General features: G+C 33.8%; 1 protein-coding gene across 19 annotated transcripts; it reads right to left on the reverse strand.

The window, feature by feature from the left end:
* Window positions 1-9,385: 9,385 nt before the first annotated feature.
* LOC110625209 (telomerase Cajal body protein 1-like) lies at window positions 9,386-13,541 on the reverse strand. 19 transcript variants are annotated; one of them, XR_006352398.1, is made up of 9 exons: window positions 12,337-12,416; window positions 12,153-12,226; window positions 11,830-11,912; window positions 11,409-11,485; window positions 11,190-11,318; window positions 11,052-11,099; window positions 10,588-10,665; window positions 10,450-10,502; window positions 9,718-9,805 (listed from the first exon to the last, which is right to left on the reverse strand). XR_006352398.1 is itself a non-coding variant. In XM_043961347.1 (8 exons), the coding sequence occupies exons 1-7, from the start codon at window positions 12,347-12,349 to the stop codon at window positions 10,462-10,464; spliced, it is 465 nt and encodes a 154-aa protein (XP_043817282.1). In that variant the 5' UTR covers window positions 12,350-12,416; the 3' UTR covers window positions 9,386-9,805; window positions 10,450-10,461. The 19 variants fall into 19 exon arrangements, 15 of the variants coding, with proteins under 15 accessions (XP_043817282.1, XP_043817276.1, XP_043817269.1 ...); XR_006352397.1 differs by having other exon boundaries at window positions 11,176-11,318; XR_006352396.1 differs by having other exon boundaries at window positions 10,588-10,720; window positions 11,176-11,318.
* Window positions 13,542-20,335: the final 6,794 nt, after the last annotated feature.

The raw sequence follows: 20,335 nt of genomic DNA on the forward strand, positions 1-20,335 counted from the left end.
TATAAAAAGTCCTAATTATTACTAGTATATCTAGGGGTGAGCATTCGGTCGGTTCGGTTCAAAACCGAACCGAACCGAATAAACCGAAAATCGAAATTTTAGTTTTTATAAAAACCGAACCGAACCGATTTTGGTCAGAAACCGAATCGAACCGAACCGGTCTGATTCGGTTCGATTCGATTCGGTTTGATCGATTTCGATTTTTAATATTTTTTTAATTTTTTAAACTTTATTTTTAGTATTTTAAAATTTAATTAAAATATTTTAATTTTAATATAATTTAATTTCTCTATATTATTGAAAAAACATATTATTATTCCTAATCGGTTCGGTTCGGTTTTTTCGGTTTTTTTCTGATCAAAACCGAACCGAACCAAAATAACTAAAATTTCTGAAATTTAAAACCGAACCGAACCGAAATATATAAAAAACCGAACTAAATTTTCAAATCGATTCGGTTCGGTCGGTTTTTTCGGTTTGAACCGGATTCTGCTCAGCCCTAAGTATACCATGCCTCGGGCAAATTAGCAAGAGTAACGTGATTTATTTAATTATTTTATTATTTAGGTAATTTTAGAAATGAAAAGGAGAGAATATTTCACTTAAAGATATAAAGCAACTTATAATTTCGTTTTTAATTTTGTTTATTACTAGTATATTGTTTTAAATTTTTAAAAATTTATTATTTTTATTTAATTTTTTTAAAGTAATTGTATTTAAAAACCTAAAGTGTAATTTTATGTGTCAGACCAAACATAAAGAGGCTATTCAACAGAGTTCATAGCCATAACAAGGCTAATGGGAGTGTTGGTCACCGGACGTGGTAATGTGAAAAATATCAAACCAAATCCAACAGAAATCTCTCTATGATCGAGAAGCTGACCCTATGAGAACCACACAGATCCAAAGCACACAGCCCACAGATCTACTAAACAATACCAAAATCGACCATCTTGACATTCAACTGAAAACGATAATGATATTTGAAAATCAAATAAAGAAATGAGACAAACTATACAGATCGATGACTGTGAGCGCTCTCAACCCAACGGAGGAGAGACCAGACGCTGTTAGTGTCGATTTCAAACCCCTTCTCTCTCTTCTCGCTTTTTGGCTTCTCTCTCTTTTCTTCTTGCTATTTCCAAGTCAAAGTTATTATTTTTCATTTAAATTTTATTGTATTGAACACTTTCATGATTTTGTCCATTTAATTATTAATATTAAAAAATATAAAATATATTTATGAAGTCAATAATTAAATAAATATTTTAAAATATTTCCTTATAGAAAAATTTATGATACAAATAATTATTATCTAAATTTTTTAAATAAAATATGTTGAAATTCATAAAAATGTATGAACGTAATAAAATATTTAAAAAATTAAAATTTAAGCACATTTTCTGTATAAAAACAAAGTAATTAATTTATCACTCGTTCCATTCTATAATTTTTATTTATATTTTTTAAATTATTTTAAAATTATTATAGATTATAAGAAATAAATATGTTAATATAGAAAGTAAATATTAATAGATGAGTCAGTTGTTTAATTTTAGGGATGATATAATTATAGACTTAGATTTTTTTTTTTCGGTTTAGATACCATCTTTCATGTATAAATAGGTTATAATCTCTATGTGAAATATAACAAAATATTATCATTCTATAAAAATTATTATTTATTATTATAATAATATATAAATTAATTATTATAATTTTATTTTATTTTATTTTCAAAAAATCTTTCAAATTTTTTTAATATTTAATAAAATTTAATGTATTTAAGATGGATATAATTAAAAAATTAATAAAAATAATTGTATTTCTTAGTGTGTGAAAAAATAAAGTGAACAAAAATTATAAGACAGAATGAAAGAGTAGTAAAATATAAAGTTCTAAAAATGAAATTTAATAGACACAAAAATATATATGAGGGAATTAATAAAATTTGAATTTACTAATTAATATAACATACTGATCACTCAAAATAGATTATATGCTGATATTTGAAGATTGGGACATGTGGTGAGAGTCTAATCAGAATAAGGGAATATAAAATATAAAATTTAAAAATGAAATTTTAATTCACACAAAAATATATATGAGGGGATTAATAAAATTTGGATTTACTAACTGAGATAATATAATGATCGCTCAAAGTAGATCATGTGCTGGCATTCAAAGACAAGGACACGGAGCAAAAGTCTAATCAGAATGAGGGAGTAGTAAAATATTAAAGTTTAAAAATGAAATTTTAATTCACACAAAAATATATAAGATGGGATTAGTAAAATTTGGATTTACTAACTAACATAACATAATGATCGCTCAAAATAGGTCATGTATTGGCACTCGAAGATAGAGCCATGTGGCAAGAATCTGATCAAATGATATTCGGTCTCTCTGATGGAAAAGAAGACTCGAACGCTTTAGGTCTCAGTACTTCATCAATATTTGCCCTTTCAATTAACAGGGCGAGACTCCATGAGAAGTTACTGTTAAAGAACGTATTCCAACAAATCCCCATTACACCTATAATTGTGGGATCCTATATCCACTAGCCGCTGCTAGTCGGATTTCTAAGAGATTTGACAACCATCTCCATCTTCTTACAGTATAAAAGCATGTGAATACAGAGATCAAGGTACGCAATTCTAACACAACTACTCTTGACTTTAAAGCATTACATTACACTCGCTCTTATCTTCAATTTACTGACTTGAGCATCAGAGTAGCTGCCGTAGGCACCAACCACCTCACATTCTCTTTCTTGCAAGTTGACTAATCGCAACATAGTTTTATTTCAGCCACATCATTTGATTCCGTTGCTAAGAAATTCCATTGAATTTTCTCTATTCAATTGGATTAGAAACCGATGTTTTATTTTCTCTTAAAAAAGCAATCCTTTCCTTCTTCTATACTCTAAAATGGCTGACAATTCACGAGTTGCTGCTAACAAGGGTGTAATAATTTTCTCTACTCTTGATAATGGACAAAACACTCCATCAATGGTTAATGAAGCTGATTTGAGCAATCTAAACAATGAGCAAATACTTCAATATATAAAAAGGCTACAGGCCACTCTCAAGCAATATAAAGCTCGGGAGGAGTCCTCCTTCATGGCTCCCAGGATAAGAGAGGAAGCTTCAATCGACACTCCAAGGACTCGGACAGAGGCAATTTAAATGCAGTCCAAGGGGAAGGCAAAGCTAGAGGAAGAGGAGTCATCAGACGAGGCTCCAAAGGATGTCGATTAAAAATTGAAATGGGCTGTGCAAAGTTACTAGAAGGAGAAAAAGGAGGATTATGGACTGGACGATGCCTCGCCCCTGTCAGAAGAGATCTTGCCAGAGACATTTCCTATCAAGTTCAAACTTTTACGTTTTGACAAATACAACGGAACAACAAATCTCAGAAGTCACCTAGCAATCTTTAAGACGGCAATGTAGATTCAAGATGTCAATGATTTCGTGTTATGTCGAGTGTTTCTGTTAACACTTACAGATTTGGCTAAAAAATAGTACCAATATCTAATTCCATGTTCAACTCAAAACTTTACCCAATTCACTGTGTTATTTAAATTTAGGTTTATCACTTGTATACCTCCTAAAAACCTCTCCTCTCACTTGCGGAAGATCCGCCATGGAGAGGGCGAGTCTTTAAAGAGTTCTATCTCACGATTTAATACAGAAGCAATAAAGGTGGAGAAATTAAATCATGAGATAGCATGTGAAGTGTTGAAGAAAGGAACACACAACATCAAGTTCATAGATTCCCTAATTATAAACTCGACTGCTACGTACCAATAGCTAATGGACAAAGCCCAGAAGTACATCAGGCTGGATGACGAAGTTCAAGTGTTGAGAGAGGACAAAAGGACGAGTCAAAAGTAAAACCAAAAGCCAAAGAGGCGAGGATATGAAGGAGATCATAGAAGTTATCCAGTCTCCTGAAGAAGGGATGACCAAAGTAAGTATAAGAATTATACTCCACTGAATGGCTAACGAACATGTATTCTAATGTGGATCAGAAAAAATGACAAGGAGGTTAGGTGGCCTCCTAAGCTCAACCCTAAGAAAGTCAAAAGGCAAGATAGGACCAAGTATTGCCTCTTTCAAGAAGACCATGGATATACAGCGGAGGAGTGTCGATAGCTAAAAGACGAGATCCAGAGATTAATAAGGGACATCACACGTCAAAAGGTCACCAGAAAGAGTAGAGAAGAGAGGAGGCCTAAACGCAAGGTAACAACTCCTGAAGCCTCCCCCCTGATAGTGAACCTGTAGGGATTATTCATGTAATTGCAGGAGGATCCAGTGATAGAAAGGAAAAAAAAGCCGTAAAAGACATCCTGTTAGTGGAGCAAGAACCATGGGCAAAGCAAGAAGTAAAGTTTGGACCTATGGACAAAGCAATAGGCTTCTTTCAAAATGACCCAATGGTTATCAAGCATCCATTAAAATAGGTATGAGGTGAAGCAAGTCTTGGTGGATACAGGTAGTTGTATTAATCTCCTCACCTTAGATGTTTTTAATAAGCTAGGATTTGATAAAAATAATCCTGTTAAGGTCTCTTATCCATTAGTGGGATTAGGAGATAAGATTATGGCAATATTAGATACCATCAACCTCCCCCTTATGCTGGGTGATGAAAAGCACAAGCGGGAGCTATATGCAGAGTTTGCGGTGGTAGATATTCCGCTCGCATACAATGCGATATTAGGTCACCCAGTCCTAAATTGTCATATGGTATAGTTATTAACATAGGTGCTATGTGTCTTAAGCTACCAGCTCCAAGTGTATTGGCAGTCGTTCGAGTTAACCAGAGGTCAACCTAGGAATGCTATAGACACTCCACAAAAAGTCTCAGGAAAGTGACGATGCCCATCGACTTGCTGGAGAAACCTGATTCTCGCATAAAATCAGAACCAACACCCCCAAATCTCAGGAAACCTTGAACAAATGCAGATTAAACTAGATCAAGACAAGTTTTTACATGAATAGACTGTAATCAGAATAACGATTTATAGAAATAGGATGTCCAGAATGTTCAAACAGTAGAGTCAGGTCGTGTCTTTAATGTAGGAGACTTAGTCCTTAAAAAAACAGATGTAAAAACGGTAATGCCGGATCTAGTAAGTTGCGCAAAAATGGAAAAAGAACATTTAGGATCTCAAATTTATTTATCTAGGGTCTCTTATAAGTTGGCCGAATTAGATGGCCAAGTCATTCCCCACTCTTGGAATATTTGTAATATGAGAAAATTTTATCAATAAAAATTGACGATGTATTTTGTTTCATGTATTATGTTATTCAGGGACAAGGAACGATAGGATTGCCTTTTTCAAAAAAGATTAAAGAGCATTCATTAAAAGCCACAAGGCGGGTATCGCCAGGCTCAATAATCCGAGTGTTAGTCACGCTAAAGATTTTATGTCAGGCCACAAGGCGGATATCCGCTAGGCCACATAATCTAAGTGTTAGTCTTGCTAACTAAATATTTTATACCAGGCCACAAGGCGAGAATTCGCTAGATGATATAATCCAGGTGTTAGTCCCGCTAAATAAGACATTTTATGCCAAGCCACAATGCAAGTATCTGTCAGGCCACATAATTCAGGTGATAGTCCCACTAAATAAGGTATTTTATGTCAAGCCACAAAGCGAATATCTGCCAGGCTCAATAATCCAATTGTTAGTCCCGCTAAGATATTTTATGTTAGGCCACAAAGTGGGTATCCACTAGACCATATAATCTGGGTGTTAGTCCCACTAAACACTGCATTTTACACCAGACCACAAGGTAGGTATCCGCCAAGCCACATAATTTAGGTGTTAGTCTCGCTAAATAAGGCATCTTATGCCAGGCCATAAGGCGTGTATCTACCAGGCCATATAATCCGGATGTTAGTCTCGCTAAATAAGGCATCTTATGTCAAGTCATAAGGCAAGTATCCACTAGGCCACATAATCCGGGTGTTAGTCTCGCTAAACAAGGCATCTTTTGCCGAGCCACAAGGCGAGTATTCGCCAGGCCACTCAATCAGGTGTTAATCTCGCTTCACAAAAAGTTTCTAAGGTATTTTATGCCAAGCCACAAGGTAGGTATCCGCCAAGACATGCAACCGGGTGTTAGTCCCGCTTCACAAAAAGTTTCTAAGGTAGTTTCTACCAGGCCACAAAGTGAGTATCCGCCAGGTCACGCAACCGGGTGTTAGTCCCTGTCAAACATGGCATCTCATGCCACAGATCGAAAGAGCTTGCAGTACATCTTGAGTCAAAAGAGATGAACCTGAGGCAGGGAAATGGGTAGAACTGCTTGGTGACTATGATTTCAAGTTCTAATATCATTCGGGTGAGGCAAACGTTATGTTAGATGTCCTCAGCCGGAGATCACTTAGTAGTTTATCTCATATTACAGTAGAGAGAAGGCCAATGGTTAGAGAAAGAAGTAGAACTGCTGTGAGTCAGCAGAAGAGTTATGTAGATGTCCGCAGGAAGCATGTAGAGTTCCAGAAGGGAGAAGAGTTTTATCAGAATGCGCAGCGGAAGCTTGTTGAGGTTCAGGAGAAGGTTGGGGTATTGCTGGAGGTGTCTCCTAAGAGAGGGTGATTCGTTATGGGAAAAAGGGTAAACTAACTCTAAGATACATCGGACCCTTTGAAATCTTGCAAAAGGTTGGGAATGCATCCCACGAGTTAGATTTGCCTACTTCAATAGAGGAGATCCATCCGTTTTTCCATGTTTCCATGATATGTGAGTTTGTGTCAGATTCGGGTGAGGTTCTTAAAGGACCAGAGGTGAGGATCTCAGAGGGATCTCACCTATGTTGAGCAGCTAGTACGAATCGTAGACACACAAGTCGGAAAGTGTAGAAACAAGGAAATCCCGATGGTGAAAGTCCCTTGAAATCACCTCAGTATGAGTGTGCACCTGGGAGACCGAGAGTTCGTACTCCAGTAGTACCGTGTTTCTTTTGAGGCTAGAGTTTATGTGTTATGTTTATGTTTCTGATATGTTTTTCTATGCATGTGCTAGTTGAGGAACATTCGGGGATAAATGTTCTTAAGGGGGGAGAATGTAATACCCGGCTAGACCCCGGCATCGGAATTCCAACTTTCCGACGGAATCTCTGTTGGAATCCGGAAATCTCAGATGTCGGAGCCTTCTAGAAGGGTAAAATAGAGGTTTTCTAAAATGTTTCTAAGTGTTTTAAGGTTTTGAATGAGAAAGAAATTGAGTTTTGAAAGAAAAGACTAAGGAGGGAAGAACCCAGGTTCGGCCGCCGAACATGGGGCTGTTCAGGGGGCACGTTAGGCTTCCGAAAGTGGCTTCCTTTTGCTGCCGCCAAACCCCAAGTTCGGCTGCCGAACGTGGGGGAGTTGCTGGGGCAGATTTGGCCACCGAAGGGAGTTTGGCCGGCCACCTATAAAAGGCCCCTTGTCCGGAAAATGGGTGAGTTTTCTCTCTCTTTTCGGGCATAGGTGAGTTCATGCTCTCCTTTGGTTGTTTTTATGCTTTTTCTTCAAATCCCTCAATTTTTTCATGAGTTTTATCTTTGTTTTGAAGAGTTTTAAGCTTAGAACAAAGTTTTGAAGCTTGGAGATCTCTGGGGCTTGGATTCTCCACATCTCCAAGTTTGGGTCGCACCAACCCTCGATCTTCAAGAGGTAAGTGTAGATCCTCATCTTTTAACATGTTTTAAGTAAGTTTTATGAAGGGTTGAGGGGTTATTGATGCATGAGTTGTATGGATGTGCAAGTTAGGGTTTATGTGAGTTTAAGTAGGAAATGCATGTTTAATGTGTTTAGTGTGATGTTTGTTGGGGTTTAGGCTAGTTTGAGACCCCTATATGTTTATATACATGTTTTTGCATGCTTGTGAGTGTTGTAGTTTGAGTTTGGAAAGTTTGGAAGGTTTTTGTACATGAGAGAGGTTGAGTTCTGCCATTCTGGAAGAACTCAGGTTTGGTAGTCGAAGCAATGTTCGGCCGCCGAACCTGCCTATGGTGGCTTATGTTGGCTGTCGAACCCTGCCCCCGAAAGTTGGACTTTCGGCTTTGGAGGGGAGTTTCGGCCGCCGAAGGTGCCGCCGAAAGTGGCTGAGTTTCGGCTCTGGAGGGACTTTCGGCCGCCGAACCTGCCGCCGAAAGTGCCCTGTCCAGCCTTCCTTTGCATGCTTTTTATGAATGTTTTGTGATGTTTTAGAAGGTTTTTGGGGAGTTGTTTAGAGTCATGTTAGAGTATTTTTGGTCCCTCATTTGAGTCCACCTGTGTAGGATCGGACCTGAGGAACCGAGGAGGTCAGCAGTGAGCTAGCTGCTACTGAGTGAGTAAAGCGTCAGCCAGAGGTGAGTAGAACATAACTCTTTTTATATTAAAGAAATCAAATGTTTTAAGCATGTTCATGCATCATAAATGTCATGATATGTATTAGGTTGTTCTGCATTAGAATTCAAGAATATGTTGCATTGCATATTACGATGTTGATGTGGATGGATATTGGATGATCCTCTAGCCCTCAATATGATACCATATGACATGAGATGATACGATATGATACGATATGAGATGAAAAGACCAGGTGTGGCCTAATCGCCCTTGGCACAGAGTAAGAGAAGACCAGGTGTCACTACAAAAAAACAGTGATTTAGCGACCAAAATTTTGGTCGCTAAAAGGAAGAATTTGGTCGCTATTATGAAATAGCGACCATTTAGCGACCAAAATGAAATGGTCGGTGTTTGGCCAGTCGCTAAATTTTTGGCGACAATCTGGAAATTGGTCGCTAAAATAGCGACCAATTAGCGACCATTTTTTGGTCGCTAATTTGGTGTCAGGGCAAATTAGGTATTAGAAATATTAGTCGCTAAATGGTCGCTGTTTTGTCGTTAAATTTTGGTCGCTGAATGGTCGCTGTTGTGGTCGCTAATTTGGTCGCTATTTCGTTGTTATTTGATCGCCTCAGAGAAGAGCATTTAGTCGCTGTGTGGAAGTAAATTGGTCGTTAAATTTTGGTAGTTAAATGGTCGCTGTTTTGGTCGCTAATTTGGTCGCTATTTCGTTGTTAATTGATCGCCTCAGGGAAGAGCATTTGGTCGCTGTGTGGAAGTAAATTGATCGTTAAATTTTGGTCGTTAAATGGTCGCTATTTTGGTCGCTATTTAGTCGCTATTTGATCGCATCAGAGAAGCAATTAGTCGCTATTTCATCGCTATTTCGTCAAAAATTAATAGTAAAATTAAAAAAATATTTATTATTTAATTTATTTTTGTGGCTGATTAGTCACTAATAAATGCATTTAAATCTGATTCATATTATTTTTGAGATTAATTCATAAACCTGCTATAATATCAATATGTACACACACATTCCAATACATAAAATATCAAAGACAATATATACACATAATTTTCATTTCATGATTCTGCAATCTAAAAGTTCAAAACATTACTATAGTTCAATACTAAGAAACTTAAAATATCTCAAAATATATAATGAATCCAAATAGTTTCAAATTCATATCATAAAATATATTATTTAAGTACGTGAGAAATTACTTCTCTTCTACGCATTTGAGCTATCAGCTGCTGGAGCAAGTGGAGGGGCTGCAGGGGCTAAGTATGATACAGGGGTTGTTGGAGTAAGTGTTGGGGCTCTAAAGTCAACTGAAGAAGGTGCAGTGGTTATAATGCCTCGACCACGAACAATTTCTGGATCACCTCGACCTCGGCCTCTACCTGTACCCGTTAAAACACCACGATCAGCATTACGTGCATCTTCTTTACCTTTACCCCTGGCCATATCTGCACAAAAAAATATCCAACAGGAGATTAGTATGTTGTAAAAGTAAAAATAATCAACAATAATAAAAAAGATAATTAGAGCAAAAAAGTTTACTATATTAATTATTATAATTATATTAATTAATTATGTAATTATTAAAATATTATAATTATATTAATTAATTAATATATTATTTTTAAAAATATAAAAATTAAATTTATTTTTATTTGACTGTCACTCGTATGTAATCACAGAATAATATTATTTTTTTAATTATTAATATATTATAATAAAATAATAAATTATAATAAAATAAATAATAGCTTAGAGTGGCGCAATGTATTTATTTTTTTAATTATTAATATATTATAATAAAATAATTATATTATATTAATTTAATAATATTTGTGATTAAATAGTATTAGTAATTTTTTAATCACATAATAATATTGTTTTATAACTATACAAATTACTAAAATCAATTATAGATAATTATCATATTTTATAAAAGAGAAATAAATTAATTAACAGTATAATTTATCAAAGAGAAATAAATTAATTAATTAATTTATATAATAATTATCATATAATAATTATTGATAATTATAGATAATAGATAATTATCATATAATAATAATTATATGGCCAATTATAAAATACCTACTTGTATACAACTTCAACAGTTTTCCGCATATCCCAGCAAAGTATATATGGATCCTATAAGGAAAATAAAGATATTGTAAATTGCACATATGATGCATTTGTAAAAAAAGTTCAAGTACGTAGATGTGCGGATGTGCACCATGTTTTTCTGGGTTAAGCATCATGTTACAGATTATGATGCACCATACTCAAACACTGTCTATTTCATACGAAGCACCTGGACCATTGTAACTAATTCTCAGAAACATATTAAAACAGCTGCTTTGCTGCATCTGATATGGAAAATGTTCCAGGCAGTAACACCAAAGTACAGAGAAGATGGTAAGAATCTGCGTACTTTTACAGTAAAGGACCATCACCATAAAATTTAACAGGACAAAATAAGTGTGCAGTCATTCAAGCTTGGAGTGGGAATTTTATAATACTTACTTCACATGGCCTAACCCAAAAAGGTAAGCAAAAAAATCTTGTTAAAAAAACATGTTTACCAGTTACAACTATAGGAATCCATTACCCAGGCTACACAGTCAATACGATAAAAACATATAGGCATTAAGTAAAGAAAATAAAGTAGGAATATGTACAGTTCTATATATATCTTACCTTCCGAGCTCCAGTATAAAGATAGTTGCCATCTTTTGAGAATTGGACCTACGAGAAACAATTATGCCTTTATTCATTGGTACAATAATTAAAAAAAATAATAACAATTAATTTTCAAACTTACATGTGTAATCCCACCTTCTTGGCCATGCAAGACATACAAGAGTTCCATATTGTCCTCCCTAAAGATTGCAGCAGTCTGGTTGTAAGAACCAGTAGCTAGCATTCCACTATGAGTTGGGCAAAAGGCAATGGTAGATATAATACCTATAGAATTCAAAAATTAAGAATGTTGTGATTTGTCTATTTTAAAATTTATCTCAAAATTCATTTAGGTATCCAAACAAAGAAATAAACCTGCTTGCCCCTCTTTATTTCCTTGTAGTGTTGAGTACTGTTCAAATTCTCGGCCAGGCCGATGTATATCAAATATTCTTACGGATTTGTTGTATCCACAAACAAAGCAAGCATTGAGGAAAATATTAAATGTTGTTGGATTCTAACCTGTCTTCAAGAAAACTAAATGAACGACCCAAATGCAACAACAAACAGCACTTTATTGAACCGAGTATGCACAGCACTTTCATTCATTTGCTAAACTTGCAAACGGTCTCAGATATTTCTATGGAAGCAACACCTTTAGTTCAATATAAGACTTAATTCCAACAAAGCCTAAAGAGAAAATTTTCTCTCAAAGAAAGATTCATGACAAATGAAAACATATAAAAATCAGGCAAAACTGGAAACGTATAAACCTCCCATAGGATTATTTTCTTACTTGGTCCCAGCAGGATTAAATGCAATTGAAAAGGCAGCAGTAATTTCATCCACAGCATCATAAGCACGATATGTGCAACGCAACTGAAATAACCAACATCCATGATCAAATATCAGACGAACATAAACCAAAAATAGCCCAAAAGAAAAAGCTGTTTTCTTAATCTATACTGAAACCAGTCAAATGTAATCCGGCATAGGTAAACACAATATCCTAACCTCTGTTCTCATATTTACATTGCAATTACCATGTTTTATTTAGAGTCTAAAGAACCATTCATTTCATCTGATGGATGGAATCAGAAACCATAGTTAAAGCAATACCAGGCCAGAACTAGCATCCCAAAGGTGAATCGGATGGTCACGGGTAGTGCTAGCAAACACACAACTAACAGGGTCTGGAAAGCCAAACAATTTTCAAGTCAGATATAATCTCAAGATATTATCAACACTGTAAGCATATACAATAAAATAAAAAATTCAAGAAGATAAAATTCAATGGAAGCACCTGAAGCAGTCATATATGGGTACCAACAAAAGTCATAAACAAATTACTAAAATCAATTATAGATAATTATCATATAATAATAGCTTCCTACCTCTCTAGCAACCTGTACAAGGCTGAGAGAAGTAATGACAGAGGTCACAGAGCTAGCTTTCTTGTACAACTTAATCTATTCATGCTCCACAATCTCTTGTTAATTCTCATCTTTCCAGAACTAATTGCAGAGCTAGCTTTCTTGTGCACTCTGCTCATCCAATAAATTCCAGAACTAATGACAGAGCTAGCTTTCTAGTGCACTCTGCTCATTCCAATAAATACTGAAACTAAAATCCAGATAGTTAACAACTCCAGGAATTCAACCAGACATTAGGGGAGAGACATTAACAAATGGGGGCCACAGGCTAAGATAATTATGAAGTTCCTTCTTGCTTTTGCTCCATCTCAAATTTTAAATGTGCAAAGCAGTAACACAGTAAAAGCTAGCGAACGACAGTCACACATCTATACTATTCCTATGCATAACCTAAAACATTTCATCGAAAACCCGGTGGGCAGTAACCTCACTTCGTACAAGCAAACGAATGGGGATTTAAAAATGAAAAAACACCCCAAACAATAATTATTAATTTCATTAAAGCAAAAACACCACAAATAGTAATTATTTTAACAATAGAATCAATCTCATTCTCACCAGCAATTATTTCAACAATAGAATCAATCTCATTCTCACCAGAAAATGGAGAGGGATGCAAGACTGTGGAGACTGGAGAGGGACTGAAGGGACAATTGACTAGAGAGAGACTGGTCGTGGACTGAGGACTGAGGAGACCCAGGAGATTGAGAGACCGAGTGAGGCAGAGAGCTGGTAGGAAGTGCTAGAGTGAAAGTGAGCAGTGACTGGCAAACTGCGGCGACTGGCGAGACAAGAGTGACTATGGATGGAGGAAGGACTGAAAGCAAGTGAGGCTGAGCCGCTGAGGGACAAAGGCTCGACGGCCGCCATGCGACTCACGAGAGAGAAATTTGGAACTGTGAAGGAACGTGACCATGAGAGGACTGAGGATTGACTGAACTCTGAACTGAAGTGAAGTCGTTAGTCGTGGCGTCGAGAGAAGAAAGAAGAGAAGAAGAAATTTTTGGTGGTCGACACAGAAAGAATAAGTTTAACCTAAATAACTTTAACCTAACACTACAAAATCAAAACGCATGGTTTAAAATAATTTAGGAATTAGGGTTAATTTTATTAGGGATTAGGGATTAATTAGGTATTAGATATTAGGGGTGAGCAAAATTCGGTTCAAATCGAAAAAATCGATCGAACAGAATTGATTTGAAAATTTAGTTCGGTTTTTTATAAATTTTGGTTCGGTTCGATTTTTAATTTTAAAAATTTTAATTATTTCGGTTCGGTTCGGTTTTGATAAAAAAACAAAAAAACCAAACCGAACTGATTAATGATAATAATATGTTTTTTCAATAATATAGAGAAATTAAATCATATGAAGATTAAAATATTTTAATTAAATTTTAAAATACTAAAAATAAAGTGTAAAAAATAAAAAAATTATTAAAAGTCGAAACCGATTAAACTGAACCGAATCGAACTGAATCAGACCGGTTCGGTTCGATTCGGTTTCTGATCAAAATCGGCTCGGTTCGATTTTTATAAACATTAAAATTTCGATTTTCGGTTTATTCGGTTCAGTTCGGTTTTGAACCGAACCGACCGAATGCTCACCCCTAATAGATATTAGGGATTAGAATTAGAAATTAGGTTAGATTGTAAAATCACTTAATTTAAAATTTTAAATAAAATAAAATTTAATTAAAAATTAAATTAAAATTTTAAAAATAAAATGGTCGCTGATTGGTCGCTATTTAGCGACTAATTATTTTAGTCGCTAAATATGGTCGCAAATAACTCGCGCCATTAATTCCCGCTAAATTTAGCGACTATTTTATATTTGGTCGCTAAATAGCGACCAATTAACGACCAAAAATTGGTCGCTAAGCTTTTTGTTAAATAAATATATTATTTCATTCATTTAGTCGCAGAATGGTCGCTGATTGGTAGCTATATAGCGACCAAAAAATATGGTCGCTAATTTTGGTCGCAATTTTACAGTTTTTTTGTAGTGTGTGGCCTAATCGCCCCTGGCACAGTTGAACATGTTATGTTATATGTAAGAGAAGACCAGGTGTGGCCTAATCGCCCCTGGCACAGTTGGACATGTTACGTTACGTAGAGGGTTATTGATGACAAGTCCATCCGTGATGTGAATTGTTTGTGATGTGATACATTTCATGAAAGCATGTGTTGGATTAACTGTTTTACAGTTTTGCTCACTGGGCTTTAGAAGCTCACCCCTTTCCCCTAACCCCCCAGGTTTGCAGGTTCGGGCTAGATCGAGAAGTCGTCAAGAGTAAAAGAGGTGTCTATGTAATAGAATAGTTGTGGACATGATGAAAAGGCATGTAATGTAATGAAATGTAAAATGATGTAATTTTAAGTAATGTAATAGTGTTTAGTATTGTGCTTGGCCCTAATGTTTATGGTAAATCCCTGTTGTACATAATCTAGATGTAAATATTTTAATGTTAATGTGATGTAAACCAAGCTTGATGTATGAGATGTTGACCCAATTGGAGCATTTGATGAGGGCTCCAGTAAGGGGCTTTATATTTACAGTATAGTGCATGCTCAGGTCAAGCTTGGTATTTGTGAAAATTCAAGGTTTTTATGAAAATGTATGATCATGTATGGGACTTTATCAGGTGTACAGTATATATAGTAGGCTTGCTACGGGTCCCGGCGACCTTAAGTCGATCTGGATCCTAGCGCTGGTAGCGGTCCGGTTTCCGAGTCGTTACAACTGGAAATTAAATTAACCATAATACTATTGACAAAATAACATGTGATATTTGTCATTTGATATATAATTGCTGTTGAACCAAAGCATGCTGATTCATCACAAAAATATAATGAACTATGCAACAAGTTAAAGAAGAAAATGCCAAGATATTACTATAGTGACTAACCCAAAATATGTATTGCAAAAAATTAGTCATTGATTTGTTTGCTGACATTTCAGAAGACATTGCTATAAGTTGGTTCAGTAATTTATATAACTACACACTCTCGTTATGTTGTGTAGATATTTTTATTTTTAAATTTATTAATAAAATAAAAAATAAAAGTATAATCTATAAATTTACATAAAATATTAAAAATATTTAAAAAAAGACATACCTTATAAAGATTTGTGATAATTTTGTTCATCATCTTCAAATATATTTTTACTTTTAATTTTTAAAATTTGACCGTAGAGACTTGTAATGTTTTGATATTTGTAGAGCTTTTTTCTATTAATAATTACTTTTTAAGTTTAATTTTACTTGGTATTCATTCATGTTTTATACTTACGACTAGTTTTGTGTTCATTATTGTACTTTATTAATTATTTTTTATTTTACTTATCACTGACCTTCAATTATTTAAAAAAAAATATTTCTAAAATAATATAAATCCTTATAAATTATTTTAGAATAATATAGTCAGCTCTTTTCCTTTCTTGGATTGTATAAAAATATGAGACTTCTCAAGGTATCTATGATAGGGTGAATATTATTTTTCCATCCACTAATATTGACATGGTATCAGAGCAATAATTGCTCCCACTGCTCGGAAAAACCTTTTTCTCACATGAAATCTCTTATCTGCGAGAAAGAAAACCGCTCTCTGATCTGATTCTTCTCCCACGCAAAGTCTCTCATCCATTCCGAGAGTTTTCCCTTGCGAAGTTCCTATCATCTGTCCCAAGAGTTTTCCCTTTCATGCGAAGTTTCTCTCATCCGTTCCAAGAGTTTTCCCTTTCATGCGAAGTTTCTCTCATTCATCCCGAGAGTTTTTCCTTTCGGGCGAAGTTTTTTTAGCTTTTCTTTCCGTTTCGAGAGTTTTTTTCCTTCCCGAGACTTTTTTTCTTTCGCACGAAGTTTCTTTCTCGAGAGTTTTTCTTTCCTTATCTTTTGCTTTTATCCATGGGTGTTGAATTATATCAAAACACAAATTTGAATAGTGATTATCTTACTAATCCTTTGCATCCATATTTTCTTCATCCGAATAAAAATTCGGTACTAGTTTTGGTGTCTCCAGTCCTTTTTGGTCCGAACTATCACTCTTGGGTGAAAGCAATAAAAATGGTGTTATAATCCAAAAATAAGATTAGATTCATCGATGAAAGTCTAAAGAAACCAGAAAAAGCGATTCTATGTTTGTTGCGTGGGATAGATGCAACAACATGATTCTTTCATGGATAACAAAATCTCTTTCTCAATTGATTGCTCAAAGCATAATTTGAATCGATAGTGCTACTTATGCATGGAAAGATTTACAAGATTGCTTCTCACAAGGTAATATGTTCCGAATATCTGACTTATAAGAAGAAATTTATAATTTCAAATAAATTGATCATAAAAAATTTGCTTCTCAATCCAACATTAAGATCTACACCTTTTGTGGTAGAATGAGATATACTGATGAAACTTGTTATTGTAAACATGATTTTCCCTTGATTTTAATACCAGAAATAATTTTGTTGCTGGTATTACTAGTCTTTGTACAGAGAAAGTTAAGACTAAACTTGGTATTATTTTTGTACCTGGTATTGGTTTTGTTCCATCTCATATTGAGCATTCGACAGCTATCTTCGCACCTCATCAATACCAACAATTGGTCGCCTAATTTAACCTAAGAAGGTTCAACAGGAGATACACAGTGCAAATCAAGTTAGCACACCTGTCCCAGTATATCCAGATGCTCTACATTTTACAACTTCTTGTTCTAACTTAGTAGGTAATTCCTTAATTTTTTTCTTATGCATTGCAAACTGATGATTGGATTTTGGATATTGGAGCAATTGTTCGTGTATATTTTTCTCTTATTCACTTTATGAAATATAAGAAAATTAAGTCTGTTCATGTTAAGCTACCAAATGGGACTACTGTTTCTGCTAATATTTCAAGAACAGCCTATTTTTCAGAATTATTCTTTTTATCTAAAGTTTTATACATACCTGAGTTTACTTTCAATCTTATTTCTATGACTAAACTGACTTTTTCTCTTCCATGTATTCTTATTTTTCATTACAATAAATGTGTTATATAGGAGTAGAATACATTGAAGAAGATTGGTTTAGTTGAGGTTAAGAATGACCTTTACATCTTGATGGAACCTGTTTTAGTACTTTATTATCCATAGATTCTTGTGACATACATTATGCTGAAAAATGTTCTAATAAAACATTTGATATATGGTATTTTTAGATTAGCATATCCTTCCATAAATGTTATGCATTTTGTTCAAAATACACTCTTTTTGACTTCTTTAATAATGAAATTTGTGATACTTGTTATTATGCTAAATAGAAAAGATTGCCCTTTTCCATAAGTACATCCAAGTCCTCTGCCCTGTTTGATTTGATTCATGCCGATATTTAGGGACCTTTTAAGGTTCTTTCTGTTCATGAACACAGATATTTTTTAACCATTGTAGATGATTTTTCTAGGCATACTTAGATTTTCTTAATGAAGCATAAATCTGAAACTTCTTTTTTAATCTAGTCTTTTGTCAATTCTATTGAGATACAATTTAAAACAAAACTTAAAATTCTCAAAAGTGATAATGGTCCTGAATTTGCTATGATTCAATTTTTTACTTCAAAATATATTATTCATCAAACTAGTTGTGTGGAAACTCCACAACAAAATTCTATAGTTGAAAGAAAGTATCAATATATCTTAAATATGGCTAGAGCTTTACTTTTTCAAGCTCGATTACCAGAGATGTTTTGGTCTTATACTGTTGCACATTTTGTTTTTCTCATTAATAGACTGCCTATACATTTGCTTGCAAATAAATCTCCTTATGTTTTCTTTCATAGTTCTGTTCCTAATTTGTCTTCTCTAAAAGTTTTTGGTTCTTTATGTTTTGCTGCTACTCTTACTGCAACTAGGACAAAATTTGATCTTAGAGCAAGAAAGTGTATGTTTTTAGGATATAAGACTGGTGTTAAAGGTTTTATGTTATTTGATTTGTTCATTAGAGGAATTTTTTTCTCTAGAAATGTGGTGTTTTATGAATATGTTTTTCCTTATGACAAACACACTTCTGGTCCTTCATTTCAGACTGATCTTGTTTTACCTCAAGATTACACTATTCCTGATTCTGATTATTTCCTTTCTCAGTCTCCTTCTTCTTCTGAGCATGTTTTTGTTCCTCACCAGTCAATTCCTATTATTCCTAGAAAGTCCACACGAAATAAAATTGTTCCTACCTACTTGAAGGATTATCATTGTCATTTACTTAAATCTGTCTCTCCAGTTCTTACTCCTAATTTTTTTCACCCTCTTTCTCAAGTTCTTTCCTATGATCATCTTTCATCTTATAAATATTATGTTCTATTTGCTTCTATTATTACTGAGCCAAGAACTTATCATCAAGCAGTTCAATCTACTTGTTGGAGAGAAGCTATGCAAGTTGAAATTCTTACTCTTGAGCAAAATAAAATTTGGATTCTCACTAATTTACCACAAGGCAAAGAACCCATTGGTTGCAAATGAGTTTATAAAATCAAACTCAAAACTGATGAAACTATTGAAAGATACAAGGCTCGACTTGTAGCCAAAGGTTATACCCAAACAAAAGGTATTGATTTCTTTGACACTTTTTCACTTGTGGTTAAAATGACTACCGTTAAACTTTTACGTGCTTTAGCTGCTGTACATAATTGGCATCTTTAACAATTGGATGTTAATAATGCTTTCCTATATGGAGATCTTAATGAGAAAGTTTATCTGATTTTGTCTCCTGGTTTTCATACCATTACACCTAATAATTTCTCATTCATCTTTTGAGGTTGAGTATAGAGCTCTTGCTGCTCTCACTTGTGAATTACAATGGTTAACAAATATGCTTCATGATTTTCAGGTTACTTATCAATCCCCTGCGATGGATTTTTATGATAATCAAAGTGCTCTCCACATTACTGCTAATCCTATTTTTTATTAGCGCATAAAACACATTGAATTGGCTTGTTATCTTGTTCGGAAAAAAGTACAAACTAGTGTTCTTAAATTATTTTCTATCTCTACAACTGCTCAATTTGCTGACATTTTCATTAAACCACTAGCTCTACCTATTTTCTCCAATTTAAAGGTCAAGCTGGAAATACTTGATATTCATTCTCTAACTTGCGGGATATTAAGGGATTCAGTTATTCAAGAAAAATAATTATTTCTAAAATAGTATATATTCTTATACATGATTCTAGAATAGTATAGTTAGTTCCTTTTCTTTCTTGGATTGTATATAAATATGAGACTTCTCAAAGTATTTATGATAGAGTGAATATTATTTTTCCTTCTAGTAATATTGACAATTATAATTCAGATCTTTACTAATTAAATATTATAATATTTATATAGATTTAAGTTTAGATATTTATTAATCATACCAATATGTAATTAATAATAAAAATATGAATGTAAGACCAACAAAATTGTTATCAACAGTTAAGTGTAGAATATATCTAAAAAATAAATATAACATACATTAAAATTATGACTAATCAATCAATTACATTATGTGTTTTTAATTATTTTTACTTAATCCATTTCAAATTTAAGATACACACACAGATATATATATATATTAATTCTATTTAAAAATTTCCATATTAAATATTAAGAAATTAAAAGGTCATATATTAATTAGGGATAATAATAAGACTAATACACACACATTTCCATATTAAATATTAAGAAATTAAAAGGTCATATGTCATATATTAATTAGGGAACACACACTATATATATATATATATATATATATATATATATATATATATATTAATTGTATTTAAAAATTTCTATATTAAATATTAAGAAATTAAAAGGTCATATATTAATTAGGGATAATAATAAGACTAATAAATTGTATTTAATA

This window comes from Manihot esculenta, chromosome 10 (assembly GCF_001659605.2).
Source record: "Manihot esculenta cultivar AM560-2 chromosome 10, M.esculenta_v8, whole genome shotgun sequence".
Classification (NCBI taxonomy): Eukaryota; Viridiplantae; Streptophyta; class Magnoliopsida; order Malpighiales; family Euphorbiaceae; genus Manihot; species Manihot esculenta.